This window comes from Trachymyrmex septentrionalis, unplaced genomic scaffold (assembly GCF_001594115.1).
Source record: "Trachymyrmex septentrionalis isolate Tsep2-gDNA-1 unplaced genomic scaffold, Tsep1.0 scaffold20, whole genome shotgun sequence".
NCBI classification, from domain to species: domain Eukaryota; kingdom Metazoa; phylum Arthropoda; class Insecta; order Hymenoptera; family Formicidae; genus Trachymyrmex; species Trachymyrmex septentrionalis.
In genome coordinates this window covers 1,517,882-1,543,900 of record NW_017305180.1, presented here as the reverse complement: position 1 = coordinate 1,543,900, position 26,019 = coordinate 1,517,882, and the positions used below count along the sequence as shown (strand labels likewise).

The window sequence follows — 26,019 nt, the reverse complement described above, 5'->3', positions numbered from 1 at the left end:
TATATATATATATACATATACACTGGAGTATGTTGTACATTATTTTATTTGGCTGTACACATTTCAGATTATGCAAAGTTAAATAATAGCATAGCAATTTTGTTAATATAGCCCTTTAAATATGATGACTGCGATGAGCTGCGTTTGCGATGATGACTGCGTTTTAATAATTTTATTCGAATAAAAATAATTATTAGATTGTGACTTTATTGCTAATCTATAGTGTTTGAATACTATGTTTTTTTTATAAATAAAATCAATATTTAAAATCTACTCTTTTAAAGGGCTTTATCACTTGTTTCTCTTCAATTCATTGTGCACTATCGTTACATTTTTATAAATAATGTCCTAATTAGTAATAAGTATCTAACAAATATTTTATAACTTTGAGTATAAAGCCGATTGAACAACACTGTGACAAATATAAATTAAGTTTTAAATTTAAATATTGATTAAATTCATAAAGATTAAGTTCATTTATCTAATAATATCAGTATTTAATATATTAGACATCGCGAAATTTTATTAAATGTCAGTAAAAACTATATAACATATAATAAAATAATATGTATATAGATACTAAATAAACAGGGAAATTAAATCAACTATTATTGAAAAACAAAAAATTAAACAAATAACGTTCTTATAATTTGATTATAAAAAATGAACAAAATATAAGGATATGTAAATTCGCAAATAATAAAAGATTATCGATTTTAACAGGTTATAGTCTAAAATTAAATTAAATTTCAAAGCATTTTTCTTTTAAAAATCATTATTAGACTTTAAAGTGTGTGTCAAGTTCGTGAAGATTATTAGTAGACATATTTCAGCCCAAAAACCTGAATCTTACTTCAGTAAAGAATCTCCGTTGCCCTTTGGTGTTCACCGTCACCGCCACCGGCGGCACAGCATCATCAACAGCATTGACGTTCCCAATGCACACGTGCCGTGTGCAAAGCCTGAGGGGCTATGACTAGGACGCTCCCGACGCGAGCATAGTCATTCGAATCCAGTATTAGTGCGGTGTAGAGTGCTCGGTGTTTTGTAATCCACTTACTCAAATTCTCCTCTCTCTCTCTCTCTCTCTCTTTCTCTTTCTTCGTCTCTCTATCTGTTCTTTTCTTTTTCTCACGTGACTACGATCGATTAGTGGTGAGTACCAAGAGATAACAGTGTGGCGGATATGTATACTACTCTACTACTGCTACTACTATCAAACACTTCTGTACTACTATCGATGACGATACTCTTCTTAGCCGCATCGATCGATGCCGCAAATATCGATGACACCGACGACAATACACAAACATATGTATCGCTCAAAGAAGTGCACGTAGAATCATTACAAGCGTGATTTACCTCAGCCTCGTGATTTGTCTGTTTTCCTCGTGTGTCTCCTTCTGAAGTACTGAGATTCATATAGTGCCTTGAAAGATATTCATCGACGGCTTTGAACGCATACTCCAGGTCAGCTACTTGGGTGAATTGTCATATCGTGACAGAGAGAATTTTCAAAATTTTTTATAAAGATTAATCAAGTAAAAATCTTTCTTAAATAATATTAAATTATTATAAACGCTAAATTATATATAATTTGTAAAATTTTGATCTACTTCTATTTATGAAAATACTAAAAAATTTATATCCTCACATGAAATTATTAGATTATTAATAAGATACAATAAATTTGCCAATTTGCCCATACAGCCAACTTCTAATTCCTTTTAATAAAATTAATAAATTATCAGACTGTCTGGATTATAACCAATTTTCAATTTTAGAGAGGGAGGAAACTACTATTATTTTTAAATCACGCGTGTTTTATTTTAAATTATTAATTTTTCAATTTTTATAGAGATACACAATTAAATCAAATAATACAATTAAATCAATCCTTTTAAGTCAAAAGTTTAGCTAGGATATATTTTTACATGTTGAAGGATTCTGTCAAAAGCCGATTCCGAATTGAAAGTAGACAATCTTACATAGCCTTATTCAATAATATAGACAAAATTAACAAGATTTAACGATAATTGCGTAGCGAACCGCATAGATGGACAGGGTAAAGGATGTCTGTGCTGTCTAAGATGAATATGGCATGTTTCAAAATTTAATGCCTTTAATATCTAACCTCATGCAAAGATTAAAATAGAGTCACGATCACTGAACATAGATTTCATATTACGTTATATTTAGACATACAAGATATTAATAAAATTGACAAATTAAGCTGTGCCCGTCGATCTTAAGACGTTAAAGAAAATGAAGGAATAAAAATAGTGGAAACATCAAATTTAATGTGCAAAAATTAAAGCTTGTACTTTTATAATCAATACATATCAGATGAATTCTAATTAATTAAATTTAACATTTTTATGGATTAAATTAATACTAATGATACCTTTGTATCAAAAAAAACATATAGACTCTTAAAACATAAGTAACATAATCTTTTCGTATTAAAACTTTAGAATAGATTGTATAAGTAGTATTTATGGTATCTAATAATGCTTAAATAAATTTTATATAACATAAGGTTGCATATCACAATCATAAAAGATATGATTATCACATGTATTCGTGTTACCAATCTTATTAATTTTAAAAATACGTACATATTTTCTCTCGTTATTATTAGTTGCTGGAACAGGTCGGCTAGCAGTGCTCATTAAACTAAGTTATCAAATAAATTCAACGAATTAAGTTATCAAATAAATTCAATGAACAAGGTATTATCCCGTTGAGCAAATGTGATTAATCATATAGTTCCAATGCATATTTTATAAAATCATTATGACTTTACTTATAAGCAGATAGTTAATTGCAAAATGCGAGAACAGAAAATAACATGGCTTTTCTCTAACAAATATATTAAAAGACTATTGTTTAAATGTTTAACGTGATAAGATAAAGTTAACGACGTTTAAGAACACATTAAACATATTTAACACCGATGTTTAAAATTCGTAAAAACAAAGATTGTGCTGTTTATGATTCGATGTGTACTTATATATTTTTAAAAGTTATTGAAATAATTGATTGAACGAAATTTTAAGAACAAAGTCAAATGCAACAAAAAATGTACAAATGTACAAAATTTATACTACATCTTATACATATATTTATTATAGATAAAACTTTTATTTTGCTCAATAGTCATTTTCTCATTTGATAAATTATTTTCTTTGCTATAAATATAAAGTTTGTAATCTTTAAATATTTTGAAAAATAAGAATTTATGATGATTATTAAATCGATGATTCACACGTGTGCTAGTGCCAGCACTTACCACATCGTTATAATTGCTCATTCTTGGCCGTTTCGTATCATTATTATACATATTTCCATTTTAATTATAGCACTCGTTGGCATATTGCGCATATTTTTCAATCATGACTCATTTCAACAATTTAACATTAGTATTCAAAATTTTCTAGAAACAAAAATTGTGTGGATCATGGTTCAATATATACCGTATATTTTTGATAATATTAATAATATATATGCTATAAATAAAAAAAAAATTTTAATAATTTGAAAATTTCGATGATAGTACACATAAGTAACATAAATTTTTTAAATTTTTACGTTTAATTTTAAGTTCTTTACATATGCAACACCAAAGCTATATAAATATTATTAACGAGACCTATATTATACAATAATTAATTATATAATGCATCAATTATATGCAAAATTGAAAGATATTTAATAACAGATAAATAACAGATAAATATTATAAATTTGACATATAGGGACATTTGGTAGTCTTATCGACGTGACAGGATACGCGTTAGGTTACTGCGCATTCCATCCACGAATATGCGTGCGATTGAACGGTAGGGGTAAAACGAGGAGACTGCTATCGTGGAGAACCTAGCACCTTCCCTAATACGGTTTCGCGGACTCGCCTGCACCCGTCTGCACGGATATAGAATCGCCCGCGTTTTCTCTCTCTCTCTCTCTCTCTCTCTCTCTCTCTCTCTCTCTTTCTCTTTCTAGTTTGCTCTCTTTCTCCTTAGCATGCCGCGCGATGCCGCCTGTTACTACTGCCTCTATTACGGCCGCTACTACTGGCGTATCATATCATTACCGGATACTACTGTCAGTAGTAACAGAGCGCATTTGTGCAGCAGAAGCTCGCTAAACGCTACGGAATTCAAAGACATAATTCATTGATATAAATTAGAATCAGTGTTTTAAGAGAAATACAAAATCATGTATATATTTATTAAAAATAAAATATAAAATTTTAATTAAAATTAGTGACAACATATATATTGTTTTTATAATAATACAATTACTGCAGTATTTTACTAACGGCTTATTTTCTATGTGTTGTTTAATTATTTTTAACTTAAATAAAATTTGACAAATCCGTTTTATAAAGTATTATTTATACACATACATACACGCACACACACATATATGTATATATATGCATTTACATTTATACATATATAAAATAGCTCTGTTGATCTCGGATCTCTGTTAAAAATAATATTATTTCTACTATTTTTGTTATTTAATATTTATTATTTTTTATGCAATATTATTATAATGCATTATACAACATTATTATGTCAAATATACTACATTGTTTTTTTATTTATTACTATTATTACTGTTATCTTTGCATGCTATTAAAGCGAAATCATTACAAGTGTACGATCAACTAGCATTGCCAAACGCTATTACACACATCCATTAATGCCAGATATCATTACTATATTGTTGCAACAAACGTGTTAATCAATTATTGTTTACTTTTATGTTTTCAATAATAATAGTTATAATTTTTTTTAACACACTTGGAAGTGAACATTTATTTTAAATTATTAAAGATTTTCTATATCGCATTTCCATCGAAATCATAAAAATGTCGACATAAAAAATAAATATTTTTAATGACAATCAGTATACAATACTATTTTCTTATAATCGTATAGAGTAATTCAGAGTTATATTCGCCTATTTTGCCTAACACATTTGGATAAATAAAAATCAACTCTTTTTTTTTAGTTTTTCATATAAATATCATTTAAAGATTTAAAGTGTATCTTAGAATATGATATTTTAATTTATATCGATAATCGGAAAAATGAGTATCAGTACATCTATTTGAAAATAATCTAAGATTAACGTATCATTATGTATGTATTTGCTGCAGCTTAATTTGTCAAAATCTTTTATTCTTTTACTGATAAATCGGATTACTGATGTCTTTTTTAAACAAGTGCAAACATTTATTTTTTTATTAATTTCTAATATTATTTTATTAGTGCTCTAAACATAATTTGCAATTTCTTAAACATCTAAATTGAGTTACTCAAAATTTCTTCTATATAAAGTAAAAAGACAAGCTGTTCATAAATGCATGTTTATAGATTTGCTCTGGTATCGCGTGTGATATATTTTTATTCCCTTTTTTACACGTTCATTCCTCCATTTGCTCAACTGTGCGCACGTTTTAAGCTGGCCACAAAAATAGGACTGGTTGCCGACGAGTCAGACGGAAACGCGGATTGTTTACGTCCTCATCAGCGACCAGTTAGGTAACCGAAATGGGTTACCGTATCGGCGATGATTCCTCTCGATATTAATAAAAATGTCCAATTTGATTACGAATTTTGGATTTCGAAACCACGAATTTTTTTAGAAAATATTTTCAAATAGAAGTATTTCCATCTTGATTTTTCATCGAGATTTCTTTTAAGAAGCATTAAAGTTAATTTTAACATTTAGATAATTAAAGAGATGCTAATATATTTTTAATTGTATTATCATTATGAAATAATTTGCTGCATTGATAGAAAAGTGATACAACTTACAATTAGCAACTTTTTAATAGAATATTTTTTTCTTTCTGAATTGGAATAACGTTTTAATTAAAATAATGAATATGCATATATTTTTTTTCTATGTCATTTAAAAATTATAATGTATTCTTTAAAAACTATGTCATGAGTTTTCAAAATTTGAACATTGCAACTTTAGTATAAGGTTGTGTAAATTTCTTATCAGACTTGTGTGACGTTTTTCATATAAGCAATATGTTAACAAAATCATTTTTCAACAACAATAAGTTAGTCCTTAGGATCGATTTTCTTTCGTTATCTCAAAAATATTATCTTTTTACTTGTGCCACTTTGCCTTTTCTGTCAATTCGGCAAATTATCATAAGATTATGCTATCTTTTCAGTTTTATGTATAAATAGTAAAAAATAATAATTAACACTACAATAATTTTTAAATTTGACATGACGATAGATAATTTTATAACTAATTGCGATGTAATAGAATATGCGCATCAACAGAGTTTCTTTTTCAGTGTAAAAATGCCTTTCAAGCCCGTGGAACATCCAAAATGCCCTAAATGTGGCAAATCTGTTTATGCTGCAGAAGAGCGAGTTGCCGGTGGACTAAAATGGCACAAAACGTGCTTCAAGTGCGGTGAGTAAACAAATATAATTTTGTAACATCAAAATAGGGAAAATGCACAAACAAGTGTTCTCTTACATATATAAGTATAACCAATCGATACCTTAGAACAGATGAACTAGTGTCATTTCGTAGCTTAAATATAGAAAGGAAAAAGTTATATGTATAATATTCATCTAAATAAAATTTTAATTTAGATAATATATATTTATAATTCTATAGAAAGTTGCCTTTGTCGCGTAAATAATCTACTTAATATGAGTATATCTTTGAAAATCTGTTTGTTGAGTACTTTTATTTTTATAAAAATAATATTTCTGAATTATAATTTCTTATAATAAAGAGTATAAACTGAAATAGCGCATTATTACGCAATTGCTATTAATTTGAATAGTTAGATATTTCAATAAGTATCAGATATATAATAAATTATAATAAAATTATAATTTATTGAAAAGCTCAATTTTATCTATGATAAAAAATATATTAATTTAAGATCCATAAAATTTTTTAAATTTTTATGTGCTTTCTAAAAATTTGTTTGAGAGGCTTATATTTTCATTTAAATTTAATGATATGTTTTTCTACGAGTTGCTCTATAAAAATAACCGAATAATTTCCTTAAGAAAGACATTATTGAGTTTCCTATTTTTAGGGTGGTTTAAAATAAATTTTATACTCGAATAATCCGTCGTGATTGTGATCGAGCCTGCAGGTTAGCCAAAAATCAATTGTCGACTATTCGGTAATACTTCCGGGAGCAATGATCGATGTGAATAATTCACATTAATTTCATTGAGCATTGTCGTATCTTGAAGAGATGCATATATAGTGATTATTTCTAGAACGGCGTGAATTTTGAAAAATGAATTATAAGTCAATTACCGTTCCTTGCAATGATATCACAATATAAATAGTATATATATATATTTTATAATATAAATATTTTTTACTCTTACTGCGTATCAATGAATTACATATATTATATAGCTATATATTTTTTATGTATGATATGTATGTAAAAATACATACTATGTACATATATGTAAAATTTTAGAAAATATTACATAACTCTTTATAGAAAATAATGACAATCTAATAGTTGAATATATTTAGAGCAATTTTTGTACTTTATATAATGTTTTTACTTAAGATATGCACTTACAGAATCTGAATTAAAATAAATCAAATATATTATTCAAGTACATATACATATCCCAAGACAGCACAGTACTGTTTACAATAATCGATAATGTTGGCACCTTAACTCTTAAGTACATTCAGTAGGAAGGGCCGTAATGTCCAACGATGGACGACCGTGTGTTGTAGGTCTTTGCAACAAGGCTCTCGACTCGACAAACTGCGCCGAGCACGAGCGCGAGCTGTATTGCAAAGTCTGCCACGGCCGCAAGTTCGGCCCTAAAGGCTACGGCTTTGGTGGCGGAGCTGGATGCCTGTCCATGGACCAAGGCGAACATCTTCAAGCGAAGAACGAGTGAGTGCATGCCACCGCACACCTCGACCCCGACACCTTCTTCTTCCCTTATTCCTGAGTAGCGTACTACCAACGTGGTCTCACGTCGGGAGCATCTCTGTTGTTCTACCCTCTCCACGTAAAGACATCCTCCACGTGCGCGAAACTGAAAATCGACCCATCATCGTGAACGACCGTGATCCATCAGCATGATTCTTCTCTTGGTCAGTCGCGCCTCCAGCAACTCGGAAGAAGCCGCTGCCTGCGCAAACTCCAGGATGCCGGAGAACACGCGTCTACGTATACGTGTACAGCGTATCCGACAGAGTGAACCGCGTTTTTCTACGTTTTCCCTTTTCTCTTAAATTTTCGATGTATGACGAAAAGAGAATCTCGTCCGCCTCGGTTTTTTTTGTTTTTTCTCTCTCGTAAGAATTAGATCTAGACGATTCTTTGTGTCCTGATAGTTGAATCTAGATGATCCTTTAGGACCAAACTGTTCTATTCCCACCTTTGGAATCTGTCATCACCGTAGGCGAGCATGTCATCGCGTTTTTCTACCCTCTTTGAAGGATCCATCCTTATCTAATTTTCTTGTACTATCGCCGTGCAGACGTGCACATCGTGAACGACGTTCGATTTAGTTAAATTCACGTTTAACTCTTTTCCCAATTCAGTTCCTTATCGTCTCCTGGTGTGACCGACCAACATCGTCACGTCCCATTGAATTGTTCTCTCTCTTTCTCTTTTCTTTCTTCTTCTATATTTATTTTTTCTTCTATTGCGAATACATACACTAGTTTGTAGGATCATTTGTACCATCTGTAATAAGTGCCATTAAAAGTGGAAAAAAGGGAAAGATAAAACTGGAAACAAAACAACTAAGCGGTGTCTTTCATTAACGAATATAACACACGTTTTCCCATTACCTTTCAGTATGTAAATAGATCAATGTACGAGTGACGTGCGTAGCGAGCGTATCTTTTAAAAACCCAGAATGGAGTCATATAATTGAATTTGATCAAAGTTTCGAAATCGTCAATGTGTAAATTATCGCGCGAGTTTATTTCGAATTGTGTAATCACATATTGAAACTGATATAAATTCGAGGAGTTAAGATTTGAATGCTATGGGAAGTTATTGTCCTTTGCGAATAAATATAGAAATATTATTTTCATATATTCATAGCATTAAAATATGAACTCGCTGAGATTATATCGTTTTCAATATGTGACTGTGATTTTGTCCGGGACTGAACGATACGCGACTCTTTGAATCCATAAAAGTAGACTATTGAAACGTACACATCGCTGCATGTTCCTTCTCTGTATCTATGACGTCGAGCCTTTGCGTACGAAACTCGCATCCTCGACCGTTCGTCTTCCTCTCTTCAGACTCTTTTGCTAAGAAAGGAGACGAAGCTTATGAAAATGAGAAAAATATTTACAAAACGAAAATAAGAGAAAAGAAACACATGACACACCCCGCCCCCGCCAGCCCCGCCGAGCACGAGCCAACCGGAGGCAAGCATTGAACAATATACCGTTGTTACTTTATCACATAATACGAGCTGCGTGATAAAGAGAAAATACCGAGTACGAGAATGGTGAGCATCGAGTCAAATTGCACCTCTGTCTCTCTCTCTCTCTCTCTCTCTCTCTCTCTCTCTCTCTCTCTCTCTCTCTCATCTCGCTGTCTCTTTCTCTTTCTTTCTCTCCCTCGCTGGAAATATTCAGTCAAATCGACATTTATATAATTAATCGACGTCGATTCGATGAATTATTTTTGGCAGGGTCTCTCTCACTATCTCTCCTTTTTTTTTCTTTTTCGCCGCGTGACGAAGCAGCTTCTTTTTCTTTTTTGTAGCTTATATACACGTAGCTCTCCTGCATGGCCTCTCTCGCACCACTTCTAATCTTATAATCTCGCTAACACCTTAACTACTTGCGTGGGTGCTGGCGCGTGCGTGCGTGCGTGCCCGCGTGCGTGTTAGTGTATTCGCGTACTATGTCGATATAATGAGGTAACGACGATCAACACTGTTCTCGACAACAATAGTGTCGCAAAGTAACGACGATGCCATTGAGATAAATCTTCATACATGCCACTCATGTTCTTTCATAGAAGCGCGTTCACGGACTGATGCAAATGCACTTGTCACGCTCTGTGTCAGAATAGGATATCTCAAATTTCCCAGTCAGCTGCCTTTTCATTGAAGTTTATATAGAGAAAATTATTCCTTAGTAAATATTTTAAAAGATATAAAAATTCTATTATAAGAGTTAAATTATAAATTATCTAAAAAAGAAAAATGATTTCGTTTTCACGAATGAAGTTTTATTAAAGTTTAATTTAATTTAATAACCTTTATTTAAATACAGTAGAAAAAGATGATTCAGATACGTACAAATCAAAGAATTTATAAGTAAAAAAAGTTATTGTATTGTTATCTAATACCCTATTAATTATTACTCAGCATACCTCAAGGGTCAACTTTATTGTAATTCTTTATATTCAAAATTTTTTAAAATAATACATTTCTGTTTTATTAAGTTTGACACATAGATGAAGCACACTGTGTGCTTTTTGGATTGATCTGGATCGTCGAGAAAAATCCAGCAACCAATCGTAATAAGTGCATGTGGATCTGTCCCGCTGTACATGCGCCACTATATCGTAATATAAAACCCTTCTCAGCAGTGCAATTGTCGCGCTACAAGAAAGACAGCACAATCGGTGTCACCTCACTGTATCGATGATATTTCATCTCACGGTACGGATGCGTGCATACGCACGCATAGGCTCTCCACGCTGTACCCGACACAGCGGCACTATATTCTTCTCTTTCCTATTCCTTCATTTCTATCTCTCTCTCTCTCTCTCTCTCTCTCTCTCTCTCTCTCTCTCTCTCCATTTATCTCTCCTATTTTTTTACATATACATATATTATTTGTTGATATACAATCATGCCGTATTATGTTCAGTTTGCTTCTCGGTTCTTCTCTCTCGGGGCTCGGCGGAAGCCATGTACCGTGGTTGCGAAGGGGAAAAATTACACTAACACGTTGACTAACACTTGCCTAATGAGCTAATCCGTAATTGATTATTAACTATTTGATGTATTTATGTGTTTATGTTATTTTCTCAACCTTATCAATCCATCCGATACAAGTTTCTTCGATGTCTTCGACAAAAATCAAATGTAATGCAAGAAAATATTAATTATTAATATAAAATTGAAACAAAAGTTTTGACTTTATATAAGATTCTGTTACAGTACATTTCAGAATTTGAAAAATTTAGATAAGTTTTAAGTCTATATATTTGATGAATTATATGTAGTATATTTTACATATCAGATAAAATTTAAAAATATTGATTTTTCGAAAGGCTAATTAAACAAATGTGTTTGTTTAATTAGCCCTTCGAAAAATACTTTTCTAAAGTTAATTATTAAGTGATGGAAAAAAATAACATTTTATCCATACAGACATTTAATTTTTTTATTATTTGCAACATAATGATACCAATGTTTGGTATTGGATTTTAATAAATACAGTATCATTTCCTTTTTATACAGTTGCATCCGATTATTTGAAGGATTCTGTCGGAGTGAAATGTCTTGATAGTGCTATATGTTTTTATAGACTAATAGTGTTCAGACGTGGAATTGACGGATCACAATATTTTAATAACTTTTTCTTAAATTATATACTTATCCACACGCACCGTAAGTTTTTATAATTTCCTGCAAAATATTTTATTAATATTTAAAGAGATACATATAAGTCCTAATCCTATGAATTAATCTCTAATTAGTTGTTATTAGTATTTATTAATTATTAGTACTATTAATAATTATTAGTATTTCATAATTACACTGAGCAAGACTTTGTAAGTCGAAATTTGAAAATTTCATAATGCTGTACTTATTTAATTAAAAACGAATTTTATTTTATGAGTTAACTATAATTGTTCGTTTAAAAAAAACCTTAATATATTAATTATATTACACTTTCGCTTTAATAGCAAAAATATTTTTTTTATCTATATGCATCATAAATCACCCATATGTATAGCTTCAGTTTCTTCCTACTTTTTCTTCTACGTATCTCTGTAACATTATACGTTTAAATCAATTTTCGAAAAAACATGTAGATTTTTAGATTTCCTTAAATATTTCACATATTACCTTGATTTTAAAAACCTAGATTGAAAATCCAATTAATTATTTCAATTGTTATACTTCTAATTTGTAATTATCATACTTATTATTTTATGTGTGAACCATCAATTTCACTCAACCATTCCTTTATCTAAATGCTTTTATATTTAATGGCTTTCGTATTCAATGCTTACATTTAAATATCGAATTATCAGATAAAACGAATTAATCGGTAATAGATGCCATCTCTATTAGTTCTAAAGATGCTGCTTTATGAAAAAATTATTATAAATATTTATTAGAAGTGATATCAAATAAGATAATTCGTTTTATCTCTAAACCTTACGATAGTTTGTTTAAATTTTATTGATGGATTCTAAATATAAATTTAATTTTTAGGGGTGAATTTTCGCGAGGTTCGAATGCTATTCTCGAGCCTCGGGCTATCGCCAAGGCACCCGAGGGAGAGGGATGTCCTCGATGCGGAGGGTACGTTTATGCTGCAGAGCAGATGTTGGCCCGAGGAAGGGTGAGTTTATTCTGAAGATAGACATACACGACGCGCATTTAACACTAAATGCGACAAGAATACTGATAAATAACCAATTAAGAAATCCTATTAGCACCAAAGTGTAACTGTTTGAATAGCACTGATGTGTGATAATTACTTGATTGCATTTAGCGTTAAATGCACAACGATAGAAGTTTCCTTGGTGCTTCGACTGATCGTTCGCTCGTGCGTTTTAGAAATTAAAACGGAATCAGCATATATCTCAATCATCAACTAAGTACAGTTCTTCGATTAATCTTTTGGATACATTGAGTAAGCTATTAATCTTTTACTTATGGAGATAATTGAAGAAAATAAATTTCGGGATGTACATATACTGTGTGATTAGCTTTATAAAACGTAAATATTTTAGATAATTAGATTAGAATTTCAATTTTTAATTCAGAAGCCAAAACACAAAAATATGGCTTTTATTTGTTTCTTAAGTGATTCCTCAACTGATCTTTTATCTATTTCTAGATTAGCAGGTGATAGTCGAAAATGACCCCTCATATATTCCTCGAATTAGAGTCATATTATAGGTGCGTGCTATGATATTTGTGGGCGAGTCAGCCTCGAACTGCGAATATTTCACCGAGCGAGGGCGGCTCGTGGGATTGTAGCGCGATTTAGCACGCGAAGCAATAAAATCGGTCGCTGACGCGGCGACAGACAGATTGACGCAAACGCCGTCCTCTTCGTCACGCTTACTCACATGTATTTCGGAAAATCTGGACGGTAAAAATGCGCCGTGGGTTACAAAACAGGGTTGCGGTAACGCGGCGCATCGTGGCTTCTGCCGCGCGTCTAAATTTGGCACGCGATGCGTGGTAATGGGTCGCGTCATGTATCCCCGTAATCTTATCCAATCTCCATTTCATAACAATGTGAGGAAAAAAATAGTAGTGGGAGAGAGGAACAGGAGAAGTAGGAGGAGGAGGAGGAGGATTCGCTCTCTGTGGACTGGGGGGGGGGGGGCGAGGAGGTGCTAGCCCAGAAACTTTCTCAGTAGTTTCGTCAGAGAACGATTTTGGCGACGCCCCAACTGGCCGGCCAATCTTAGTCGGCCCGATACCCGGCGATAAAATGGCTCGCTACCAGAAGGAGCGCCACGCGGAACCAGAGAAATGGAGGCTAATTGCTGGCCGACAATCTGGTCTAGCGATAATATCCGCGCGCGAAAATGGCGATGGCAATTCATCTTTCTCGTCATCTATGACTCATCGACGAATTGAAATCGCTTCCTTGTACGAGAATTCGGTTACGCAATTTCTGCCCGCTTCTTCTTGAATGAGAAGAATCGTATTTTTATAGAAATTTGTGATAAGATACGCTTTATGAAATTTTTATCTTGCACGGATTTTATTTTTTAACGCAGATATATATTCTCTAACTTGAAATCTTCGATATATCGCCGTTATAGAATTAAGGGAGATACTAAAATTGTCTTAAAATATTCTAGAAATTGAAATAGGATATTCGATTCGTCGCGGCACCAAGAATAGCACCGATAAATGTCTCGTCGAATTCCATTAGACTGCCGTTTTGGTCAATCTTCATTCTTGCGATAGGCTTACCATAAACTGTGCTTCAAGTGCAAAATGTGCCGCCGCACTCTGGACTCGACGCTTCATTGCGATGGTCCCGACCGCGAGATATACTGTCGAGGTATCTTTCATCTAAAAAAATCTACAATCTCCTTTATGGCTCCTTAATTCTTTCTCGATTTATTGTACAGATATCCGTACTGACAGTCCTGTGTTTTGAAAACGTTGAACGATTATCATCTCCTGAACGTATTTATCTCTCTGTCTACATTCTCTGTCTGTTTCCGCTCTGACTTGGTCTTTCTTGTTCTTGTTACCTACTAAAATCAGTTTATAAACTCTTTCCGCCGCCAGGAAACAGCCCCCAAACGTACAAGGGCTGCACAATGTCACAGAAGAAGGATCGTGATTATCGATTACTCTATCATTCCCTTTTCTTATCTCTGTTATCTAGGCGCGCGAATAGTTGTTTATTTGTTCTGAATGAATTTAGATTGCTAGATTGTCGTTTTAGAATTACCGCTCTACTATAGGAAATACGTGTAGAGATCAAATTACGGAAAATATTGTTAGTGAAAATGCTGTCAGTTTTAGTATTAAGTTTTAGTATTAAGTATTACCTAATAATTTAAAAATAAAAGATCAAAATTTAACAAATTTTTAAATTTTAAATTATTCAAACAACTAGACTATAAATGAATGTGATAAATAAAGTTTTATAAATAAAACTTTAATTTAAGATTTATTAAAAAGATATTTATTATTAAAAAATATTATTGAGAAATAGAGAATAGAACCTCAAAACAAATTTTGGTTTTTCAATTTTCAATGTTTAAAGAATTTGTAGTATTTTGCAGTAAATTTGAAAATGCTTTATTAAATGTATTAATAACGTGTCTTTTCTATCAAATAATATTATAAAAAAGTCAATATCTTCAGTTTTGCTTAAAATTACTTCAAAAACTTTTCTACAAAAAAATGATATGTATGTTTTCAATATGCTGGTCTATAAGAATTTTATAAGAACAATTGGATATAAATACATTAAAGAAAAAATACAGATTTACAGTAGCATTATTTGTTGCTACTGCCACACGAATTTTGTAACAAATCTTGGCGAGCTATAAGGAGCTTTTAATGTCTGCGCTCCTGAACGATTGTACAAGAAAATAATATTGTACAATATTATTTTCGTCCTTCCTTGGAACTTTTAGTGACTAACCCATCCTTTGTATTTCGTGCAGCAATGGCACAGGGAATGCTTTAAGTGTGCCAACTGCACGAAAAGATTAGACTCCGTCAACTGCTGTGAAGGTCCTGACAAGGACATTTATTGCAAAGGTGAGGATACGGTACGATCGCGCGTATGAAGACGTAACGTACAAAATATGCGAAATGCAAATGTACAAAATTAATTTAATTTAATGCATATGAAGATATTTTCCGCGCATGAGCGGCTGAATAATGTATGAATATTTACTAAAATTTATCATTAAATATATCGAAGAGAATTAAAGCTGTTGAAAAGAATTTGCTGTTGTAGAATTTCAGCTTTTATGCGCCTTAAAGAAATCGGTTCAACTTCTAAATATAGTTAACGAAATATACAAGGAATATTTTTCTATAGTCATATTAAAGTAATATTTATTATACACTTTGTGTGTAAATCAATGAAATATGCATGATTTTATTAAATGTGCCGTCTCTAAAAAATGTCTGGAAAAAAAATTCTAGAATCTCTTCTAGATATATATCAACTTTACTAAATTTTCAATATTTTACACTGCATTATGAGCTTAATACGAAGAATAAACTTAGAGATGGGAAGTTACTTGCCATGGATAAATTAATATGATATGTGATGTAGAACAATCTGGAGAAAACTAAAAGATTGCATTGGCATATCTGTATGATTATGTCTTCGTCGCTGATCATCATCACGAGATAACGTTAGGCGACGTGAAACCTTTAATCGATATTGTCTACAGTATGCTATGGAAAGAGGTTCGGACCGAAGGGTTATGGCTATGGCCAGGGTGGCGGCGCCCTGCAGAGTGACTGCTACGCCAATGGGTGGGTTTTCAGAGTCGGGACTGAGCTGGGAAGCACGCGAGAAAGAGAAATCCCGCCTCGGCTTCTACACTTTCACTATATATGATGCGCTTGTCTGCTTAACAGCTTGCTATCCGAAGAAATTCGGTCCGCGGGGTGTCGGCCACGCCGGGATTATGTGGATCGGGCTGCAGTGCGATATTGAGGACGAGGGGTACGCGCCCCTTTATAGTTATGACGATTATTTTGCGCGCGTAAACAGGGTGCTCGGAGAAGGAAAAGTGTGCGAGTAGTGACAATTTTATTTTCGGGTAATTTGCGTCGATTTTTTCTTAGCGAAAAATTTATTGCTCTTACTTCTTGGCTTTTGCATGTTGTGCTAGAAGAAGAACAACCCATACTCTGTGAACAGTTACAGCATTTCAAATTGAAAGAATAAGTTTTCTTATATGGATGTACATATAATGATTTCTTTCAGTATTTCTGACAGAAGATAAATTAGTTATTCTTGTTCCGACAAATTTTTTATAGTTTTTTACGAGTATAAGAAAAATATAAGTACACAATATTAATTATAAAAAAATTATTAAAAACGAAAAAACTTAGTATACGATTTTTTCCACTGTTGAATAATAAATTTTTTACATCCTAAGAAATTTTCTATATTAATTTTAATTGAATCTTACAATTAAGGAAATGAGAAATAAAAATTTCAAACTAATAAATATTTAAGTACGTTATATATAATATTTATGCAATCTTTCTTTAAATATTGAATGTGTATCTTTAAAAGTTAATTATGTGAATCGAGAACATTATAGCAAATTGTTTCTTTTCTTTCTTTCTTTTGTAAATTCTTTAATTTCAAAGTTAAACCATGTTGTAAAAATTTTGACAGATAAAATTAGATATCACTGTAAAAAAAGAGAAAAAACATTGTATTTTTTTTGAAGTTTTAAAGCCTGAAAAGTCTACTTTAAATACTTTTTTGTTTTTCGTCCGATGATGTTTTATTAAGCTATTGCTCTTCAAAGTAAAATAAAAATATTTTTTGAAAATATTAATTTTCAATTGTTTGTAATTTAGGAATTTAGAAACAAAATATCGTATAAATAAAACAAAAAAAAAACAAATTTATAACTCTATCTCTCCTTTTAGAAATATATTTTTGAAAACTTCTGTGTATAATTTTTTTCATCCAAATAACACTTAACTTTTCGTCAGATGCGAGAAAACTACAAACGTTCCTGAATTTATGAACGGTAGTTTATAATTACATACATATATGTATGCAATTTACATAAAGAAACTCTCTTTCCATTATTTTCACGTATTATGCAGATGCTTTAAATTTACGAAGATTTAAATTAAAAAGATAATATATGGAATTTTTAAGGGTTGTACCTTTTTGGAAAAAAAAATCGACCTGGACTTTCTCGAAGAGCATAGGAAAATTGTCACTGGCACGCACCTTCTTCAAGACACTGTATACATGCGTGCATCTGTGTGTGTCCGTGTATATATAATATACACATATATTTATATATATATATATATATATATATACATATAGACCGACGCCTTAACGCTTTGCGCTATTACTCACCCTGGCATCACGAATCGGCTGATCGTATCGGAATATCGAGTGTCATTTCTCAGTGGCGATCATAATTCGTTTTATATTAATGGAATACTCACGCTGACATTTATAGTTGCCAGAAATTCTTCCATATGCATTCGACATTCCTGTTACCACACGGTCTGTACGGTCTTGTATGCATGTATCCATAACGGAACTGAATCTGAAATTCATGTAGAATCTGATTTGTTATTACTAATATCCCTACGATTAAATATCATATTAATAATCATGTATCATATGTAAATCGATCCAAAGCACTCATTTTTTCTCTTAACTAAATAAAAAGTCAGAAGTATGACGTATATAAATTTACTTAAGATTCCATGAAATAAAGCTTTGTAATCGCATGCTATGGCATGGAAGAAAACTTGATTTCAAGTGACTACTTTTTTATGACTAATAGAAGCTCATATTGCAATTTAGAACTTGTTTCAGATATTATCTATTACATCTTCTATATATGTTTATCGTAAAACATTATTTAATTTATATGAACAATTGTTATATTTTCTTTTTGCACAGGCTATTTTAAGAATTTTGATTATGACTTTAATGACTCTTTAACTAACTGTATAATTTTTTGTACTTCACCAAAGTATATTTATCAAAAATCACAAAATATTAAAAAAAAAACTTCAAATCTTCTATTTGTCTTACCAAGCGATTGCCAACGATCAATCACCCTCATTCGCATGCAATTCCACTCCTTTGTGATATTATAAACGAATCGAGGAGATAAGAAAAGCGAGACAAATTAAAATTAAAATAAGGAAAATTCAAAGTTTTCCATTTTTTCATTTTTCAGTATGGAGTCTAAATATCTGATCAAGTTTACTTAGACAATAATCGAATAGATAAATCAATTGCTTTTCTGTAATCTCTACGATTCAACGATTGGCTCAGTCACTGAGAATGAGAACGATCCGTGATAATGCGATTTCTTTACGATGCAGCGATGCGGCTCCTCGTACCACCGTGATCGACACCGCGATTATCAAGGCCCCGCCCGGCAAGGGTTGTCCTCGCTGCGGTGGCGTCGTCTTCGCCGCCGAGCAGGTGCTCGCCAAGGGCCGCGAGTGGCACCGGAAGTGCTACAAATGCCACGACTGCACCAAGACCCTGGACTCGATCATCGCCTGTGACGGCCCGGACCGGGATGTTTACTGCAAGACCTGTTACGGAAAGAAGTGGGGACCGCACGGATACGGATTCGCATGTGGCTCGGGATTCCTCCAGACCGACGGGCTCACGTAAGTCTCGAGGCCAATGCTGGGAGTTTAGCTCGTAACCCTGCTGAATACGTGACTATAAATACAAGTCGATTTAAATAACTGCTCTATAAATGCACGTTGAACGGAGGCTCATGAAGATTTCGAATGAGTTCATGATTTTGCAGATTCAATATGATATGATTAGAATTAGTTAGTGGACATTAATTAATAAAGTGGTTATTGATAAAATTATAACAGAGTTTTTATCAAAAAAATTTGTAAATGCATTATTTAATTTATTTGTATGTAGAGTTTTGGTAATTTTATTATATAAATGCAAAATATGTATTTCCAATATAATTTAGGAAAAAAAATTTCGATCTTGAATAAAAATTATTGACACATATATTTTTTATAATTTATAATGTTTCATATGTTGTGACATAATTTAAGAGAAAATGACAAGTACATTGCGAAAGATAAGAGATATTGAAATCAGGAAGATAAAAGATAAAACTGAAATTTAAATTTCAAGCAAAAATAAACGGTACGATCAAGAGAAAATCTTATGAATGTTGAACTATTTTGAAATATGTCAAAATATCGGTGTATATACCTTCATTTATATATTTTATTATTGTGACTTGTCAGTCAAGTAAAATTAAATGGATAGAAATTAAGTTATAAAATATATTAAGTCCAATCGATCAGGTAGGATCGTATCATAATCGAGTTAATTATCCATAGGGAGGAAGAAATTTCGGCCAGTCGACCTTACTATAATCCTGATACGACCTCGATTAAGGCGCCAGCTGGGCAGGGTTGCCCCCGTTGCGGTGGCATGGTGTTTGCCGCTGAACAACAGCTCGCCAAGGGCACCATGTGGCATAAGAAGTGCTTCAATTGCGCCGAGTGTCACCGACCCTTAGACTCCATGCTGGCATGCGATGGCCCTGACAAGGAAATCCATTGCCGCGCGTGCTACGGAAAGCTCTTCGGGCCCAAAGGTTTCGGGTTCGGCCACAAACCGACTCTCATCTCGACGAATGGAGATCATGCCCCTTCATAGTAAGTGTATCTCAAGAGTAATTAGTTTCTGAAACACGGTGCGAAATATAATAGCGAAAAGTTTGTTGTCAGGGAAACTTTGATGATTGATAGCGATCTTGATAATCGATCTACTTCTCTAATTAGAATTTTCCTTTAACACGCGAGTAATTGTGTGAGATGTAAGCTTATATGAATTATTAAACATAGTGCTATGATTTATGTACGGAAATATTGAGATTGATATTTATAGTCAAATCTTAAATTTAAAATTACCTTAAGTACAGTTTTAAGATGTCACGAAGCAATCAGAGAGCCGCATTAACATCTTAAGACATTACTTAAGACGATTTTAAAATAAGAACGAACTATTAATACAACCTGAAGCTATTATTCTTTTCTGAGGACATAGATTTGCATCTACACGAGAAATCTATAAAAAGACAAAGATTATTAATTGAGTCATAAAATTTTTCTATGTAATTTTTTTTTATCTACTCTATTGATAATTTTGACAAAAAATATAAGTTTGGAAATAATAAATGTACATTGATCACCTGAATTGGTCTTGCCATCAATCAAAATCAATTTTTCCATGAATCATTACATCAGATTCTCAAAACGTCGTTTTCATTTTGTAGCATCGACTCTAAGCCCCAGGTCGGCCAGAAGCGAAACGACGGGCACGGTTGCTCGCGCTGCGGTTACCCGGTGTACGCCGCCGAGCAGATGATCTCGAAGAACCGCGTATGGCACAAGCGGTGCTTCAGCTGCGGTGAGTGTAACCGTTCCCTGGATTCGACGAACTTGAACGACGGTCCGGACGGGGACATCTACTGCCGCGGTTGCTACAACCGGAACTTTGGGCCTAAAGGCGTGGGCTTCGGAATGGGCGCGGGTACCCTCACAATGGCCTAATTGATAGGCCCTACTCCCTCACACGCCGCTCGAGGAAAACCCTCGATCCAGTCTTATATATTAATGTAAATACATCTATATATAGAGGCGTCTGACTGTGTATCCGACGACAGACGAACGCGCTGCTCCGGGAATTTCGATTTCTCCTATCCTAACTTACGACGATTCGATAATGTCGATGACTACATTTTCATTATCGCGAACAGCGCTGTAGTGAGAGAATAATGGTGTCTGTTTGATTCCATGGTCGATGAGGCTCGATCGCACACGAGTAAGCCACTACGGGCTGTTGATAATGTTGCGATATGAAATCGCGCATTGTGTGCGTGAGATCGTATTACAGATGAATTTATTATTGAACTAATTATATAATCTATTTATTCGTAATACAAAACAAGATACAAATTTGTTGTTTTAATAATGGCACAGTAACTTTTCCCATTCCAAAATATATGAAGCTTTGATATTAAAGAGCTCAAGAAAATACGTTTAGCAGAATATAAAAAGAACATAGAAAGAAGTATAGGATTTTTTATGTATCAATTAATAGGCTTACTTAATGAAGCACATTTATTTTTTTAAAGACATCTACCGTAAAATTTTCTTTTGCCTCAAATTTTAGATTTGAAGAGATCGACTTTGCCATTATTAAAATAATGTTTTATCCGATCGCAAGTTATCGACAATACGTGGATTTATTCTTGCAGTCGATTAGACCCATTCATGCTCAATCGTTACAATGGCTTGCACCGGGTGCTATGAACATTTTATGGGATTCGTAAACGGATTGCAAGAGTTAAAATTGAAGTACCAGTTTCATTCGGTTAGCTGTTCAATGATTCTACTATGTTTCATACAATTTTCGTAGTAACCTGAGTGATTCTTGATGACGACACTACGCGCAAACGATTAATCTGATGACGAGTAATTACGAACGTACGAAACTTTTATTATTTTCTTTTGTCTTCCTTTTTTTATTCTTGATCAGGAAATAGGAGATTACGATTCGACAATCGATCCGCGAGATGTCAGATTTAAAGTTGTAAAAACACTGGCAAATTGAGCATCTCTGAATTTATAACTATTTTGACCAAATTTATTGCTTAAATTTTTTGTTTCTTTTTTTTGTAAAAATAGATAATCTTTTTGGATAATTTCTGATTTCTATATTTCTATTTATTTTTGTACTTGTCAATCAAAATTTTATTTTGGATAATTAAAGATGTCTTTTTTCTTATTATTTCGATCCAAGCTGACTTGTTAAAATATTAGCTTCTACCAGATTTGTCGAAATAAATAAAAATTAGGAGACTATTTCATATTTACAGAAAGCTCACTAGATAGAAATATTTTCAATAAGTAACAGAATATATTTCGATCCACCAATGAAGAAAATTGCCAGACTGTTTTACATCGCTGATATTGTTTACTATTTAACATTTTTTAATAGTATTGCTCAAGATTAAGCATATTAGATAATGTTTTCTTCTCTTTTCTATTAGATCAGCGAAACAGAGTGCATCATGGAAATTAAAGATGCGCTGCTTTTTAACTGTTTCGTACAACAGAAAAATTATGCAGTAATGACTTCAAAAACACTCTATTATGAACAAATATCATTTCTATAACTTCAGGGCAACAATTTTGATATTTACAGCGTAATAATTAAACACATGGCATCGATTGCAGCGGATATTCGACGACGTAATAAATACGAAAATATCAATCTATATAACCGGACTACGACCAGCAGCAACGATGTAACCAACGACTAAGACGAGAAACTAATTTAATTATGATTTTCAATAAATGTGTACTTGAAATTCTCTGAACATTCTTTTTTACCCAAACTTAATGAAGTAGAAATAATTTTTAATTTATATAAGAAGTATAAAAAATATAATAGGAATTAGTATAGAATAATATAAAATTAGTATTAAACATAGATGAATTAAAATAGCAATATAAATGTTGATCTAAAAGATAATAATTTTTTAACGAAATTGGGAATCACTGGAGTGATTTTAACGGAGAGAAGTAAGTATGAGTATGGTGTAAAACACTAATTTCATATATTTATAGCAACAACTGTACAAGTTCCGGTTCACACATATCGATAATTACCATTCGTTAATCTTAACAATAATGGCGGGAGCAACGAAGCTGTTCAGAATTCACGAACGCTTCCTGGCTTGCGGAGACGAGCCTTTCCCCTCTCGTTGCCGTCGCGTATAATCGATAATGCGCGTCTTTCGCAGAGACGGACGAAAGCGCGGCTCGCTGCACGCCAGTAATACGCAGTTTTGTAAAAGTGCCTCGTTAAAAAATCACATTCGTTATCGAACTGGGATATGGATTGCCTCGGGACACGATAGAAATTTTCGCACGCTATTTCCATTAACTTTCAGAGGACCTTTACGTCTCTGCAAAATATCAATTTCTTTTGTAATAATTGCAAGAGTTTTAATAACTAGGTGATTTTTTTGTTCGTTATGCATTAGATAATTTGTTCTAACTAATTAACATTTTAATACTTTATAAAATTATCGTATTAGAATACAAATTACTTTTTATTAAAAAAATAGAAAAATCATCATAATTAGGGTTGACCCAAGCTTTTTTCTTTTCTTTTCTTTTCTTTTCTTTTCTTTTCTTTTCTTTTCTTTTCTTTTCTTTTAACAAGCAGGGCCATTTCAAATCCGTCTCCTTTTTGCAAAAAATCGATGTTTTTAGAGAAGCAAATTAGAATTCGGACATCCTTCGTGACAAGTATAACAATTTTACAATAATTACGTTTAAAGTTGCTACAATTATTAGAGCAATTTGATAGCATATTGATATCTATAATTGATATAGTTGAGAAAGATTTATCCAATTACTTGGTCCTCTAAAAGTTAAGGCGGATTTGACGAGACTCATGAAAGGAAAAAAATATTTTCAGGTGAACTATACATACCTTTCATCTTAACTAATGTACATTTATACATCTCACTATAAAATAGATTCAGTCGTAATCGATAAACTATACATACGCAGAATAAGGTGCGCTCGTTATCGGCGCACGACAAACGAGTCAGACCACTGCCGAAATTGTCCATAGTATATCGTGATAAGACAGGTACCCTCGCTCTTCTTGGTACGAGACACACAGGACGGTATGTAAGTATTTATCTTAAGGGCTTCCTAAGAAGAAATTCTGTCGATCTGCGAATTAACGCGAATTAATTATCTCGCGTTACACAGCGATTCTTGATATAAGACTTTTCTCCTAGAGTTTTGTACACTCTACATTTACATTTTTACCGAATTGAAATTAACAAATTACTATATCATAGCTCTACAACAGAAGTTTTATAACGAAATAGAATATATAAAATTGATACAAAATTAATGGTCAATTAAAGTGGCAATCTTAATTGGATTTGAACCTTGGTTGTCAGTTTCCCTTTTTTCTATGTTCTTTTAGATTAATATGGATGTTTTAAATATAAATAAAAAATATCAATATTAATATAAACATTTTTTAGTTGAGATAAATATAAATTTCCTATCAGAAACATAATTTAACATAATATTATTTTCAGAATACTTTTCTTTTTTATAATTTAGTAAAATAAATTCTTGTATTAAAAGTCATTTTTATTTTGACACCAAGCAAGATTTCGCTCTCTTCCCTTTTTTGTTTATTGATCGCTGCTTTTAACATTTAATTAATTAATTATTCGACAGGTCGCTGGAATCGCGCATTAAATCAGTGCGAAGTACGTTCGATAATTGCGTCAAGGATTTTACTGTGGAAGTATACGTTTTTTGCTACTTGATACACATAATAAATATCGTAAGAGATTTTCGCAATGTATATTTCGCAATGTAAACATAATTTTCAATACTTAAATCAACCCCGATAAACTAAGTCTGTTAAATCCAGTGGTAAAATCGCGTGATTAATAGTACTTTTATGGATACTATTCTATGCTGTGTTTTTTTGTGTTAATCCTAGCTTTGCATTGTTAATAGAAAATAATACGGATAGGGAGCATATACTGAAAACGAAAATTTAATGTCCCACGAGGGTTAAAGCAATATTCTAATAGCATTTTCATTGGTTCGGATGAAATCCTTATCTTTCTGTCTTATGATGATTATAATAAAACGAAAAGAACGTAAATAGCTGAAAACAACGTAATTAATTAAAAACAACGTAATATATTTAAAATATTTTAAATAGATTACGTTGTTGATTAAATAGATATTTATAAGATTAGATATTTTACATTGAATAAAATCACAATAGTCCTTATGTATAATATCCTGAATAAGTTAATTTTATTGAAAGTTATCGATTTATCAAATTTTCAAGAAAATTATTTATTCAATTAAAAAGTATACTATAAATTTTTAATTTACAAAAAGAGATCTTTTATATCTAACTCTATTGTCACATATACTCGTATTATATTTAGATTAATTTCATTATTTTTTTTATCAAGTTGTCTTAAAAAATATAGATATTATTTATATTTATATAATTTAGTGAGTCAACGTTATTAAGTTAATAAGTATAAGTCTCATTCTTATTCCTCGGGAACATCAAAATTGTCGTTTAGAGTAAACACTCGCGCATAGAGTATAAACTCTATTATTCTCGATATCAACTGGAATATAATCCTGATACGAGTTTAAATCCACATTTATATTACTTTTCAATTATTTAGTCTCCATTTCAATAGATGCCTGAAAACAGCGTTTCAAGTCATGATGAGACTTTTTAAAAATTATTTTGTTAAATTATAGATAGGTACAGCATATTCGTATTAACAAAAACAATATTTTACGTTATACAATTGTACGCTATTTTCTTTCTCTCTTCTCTCTCTACAAATACGACAACGTGTAGATTAAAGCAACCGGGAAGAAATCAAGAAAACATATATTAATCTCTCAAATATTACTACACTTATCACAGGAA

The 26,019-nt window shown here is 32.1% G+C and overlaps 2 protein-coding genes across 6 annotated transcripts in view; one reads left to right on the top strand and one right to left on the bottom strand.

Annotated features, from left to right (window-relative positions):
- LOC108747739 (39S ribosomal protein L28, mitochondrial) overlaps positions 1-872 on the bottom strand; it is a 9,443-nt gene extending 8,571 nt beyond the window's left edge. The window contains exon 1 of the mRNA XM_018485432.1: positions 854-872. The gene's annotated coding sequence lies outside the window, so the exon portion shown is untranslated. The remainder of the gene's footprint in view (positions 1-853) is intronic.
- Positions 873-989: 117 nt separating this feature from the next.
- Positions 990-22,108, top strand: LOC108747738 (muscle LIM protein 1-like). 5 transcript variants are annotated; one of them, XM_018485426.1, is made up of 9 exons: positions 990-1,155; positions 6,335-6,456; positions 7,774-7,939; positions 12,483-12,612; positions 15,425-15,521; positions 16,169-16,253; positions 18,828-19,124; positions 19,833-20,153; positions 20,774-22,108. In XM_018485426.1, exons 2-9 carry the CDS (start codon positions 6,342-6,344, stop codon positions 21,048-21,050), a joined length of 1,488 nt encoding a protein of 495 aa, XP_018340928.1. In that variant the 5' UTR covers positions 990-1,155; positions 6,335-6,341; the 3' UTR covers positions 21,051-22,108. The 5 variants fall into 5 exon arrangements, with proteins under 5 accessions (XP_018340928.1, XP_018340931.1, XP_018340927.1 ...); XM_018485429.1 differs by having other exon boundaries at positions 15,425-15,532; positions 16,169-16,446; XM_018485425.1 differs by lacking the exons at positions 15,425-15,521; positions 16,169-16,253 and adding exons at positions 14,205-14,301; positions 16,359-16,446.
- The last annotated feature ends 3,911 nt before the right edge of the window (positions 22,109-26,019 follow it).

Excerpts from the sequence above, each read along its gene's own strand:
- LOC108747738 (XM_018485429.1), top strand. The coding sequence starts at position 6,342 with ATGCCTTTCAAGCCCGTGGAACATCCAAAATGCCCTAAATGTGGCAAA. Across the intron at positions 12,613-15,424 it reads AGATGTTGGCCCGAGGAAGG|CAATGGCACAGGGAATGCTT; the intron begins GTGAGTTTATTC and ends TATTTCGTGCAG. Across the intron at positions 16,447-18,827 it reads TGCGATATTGAGGACGAGGG|CGATGCGGCTCCTCGTACCA; the intron begins GTACGCGCCCCT and ends TTTACGATGCAG.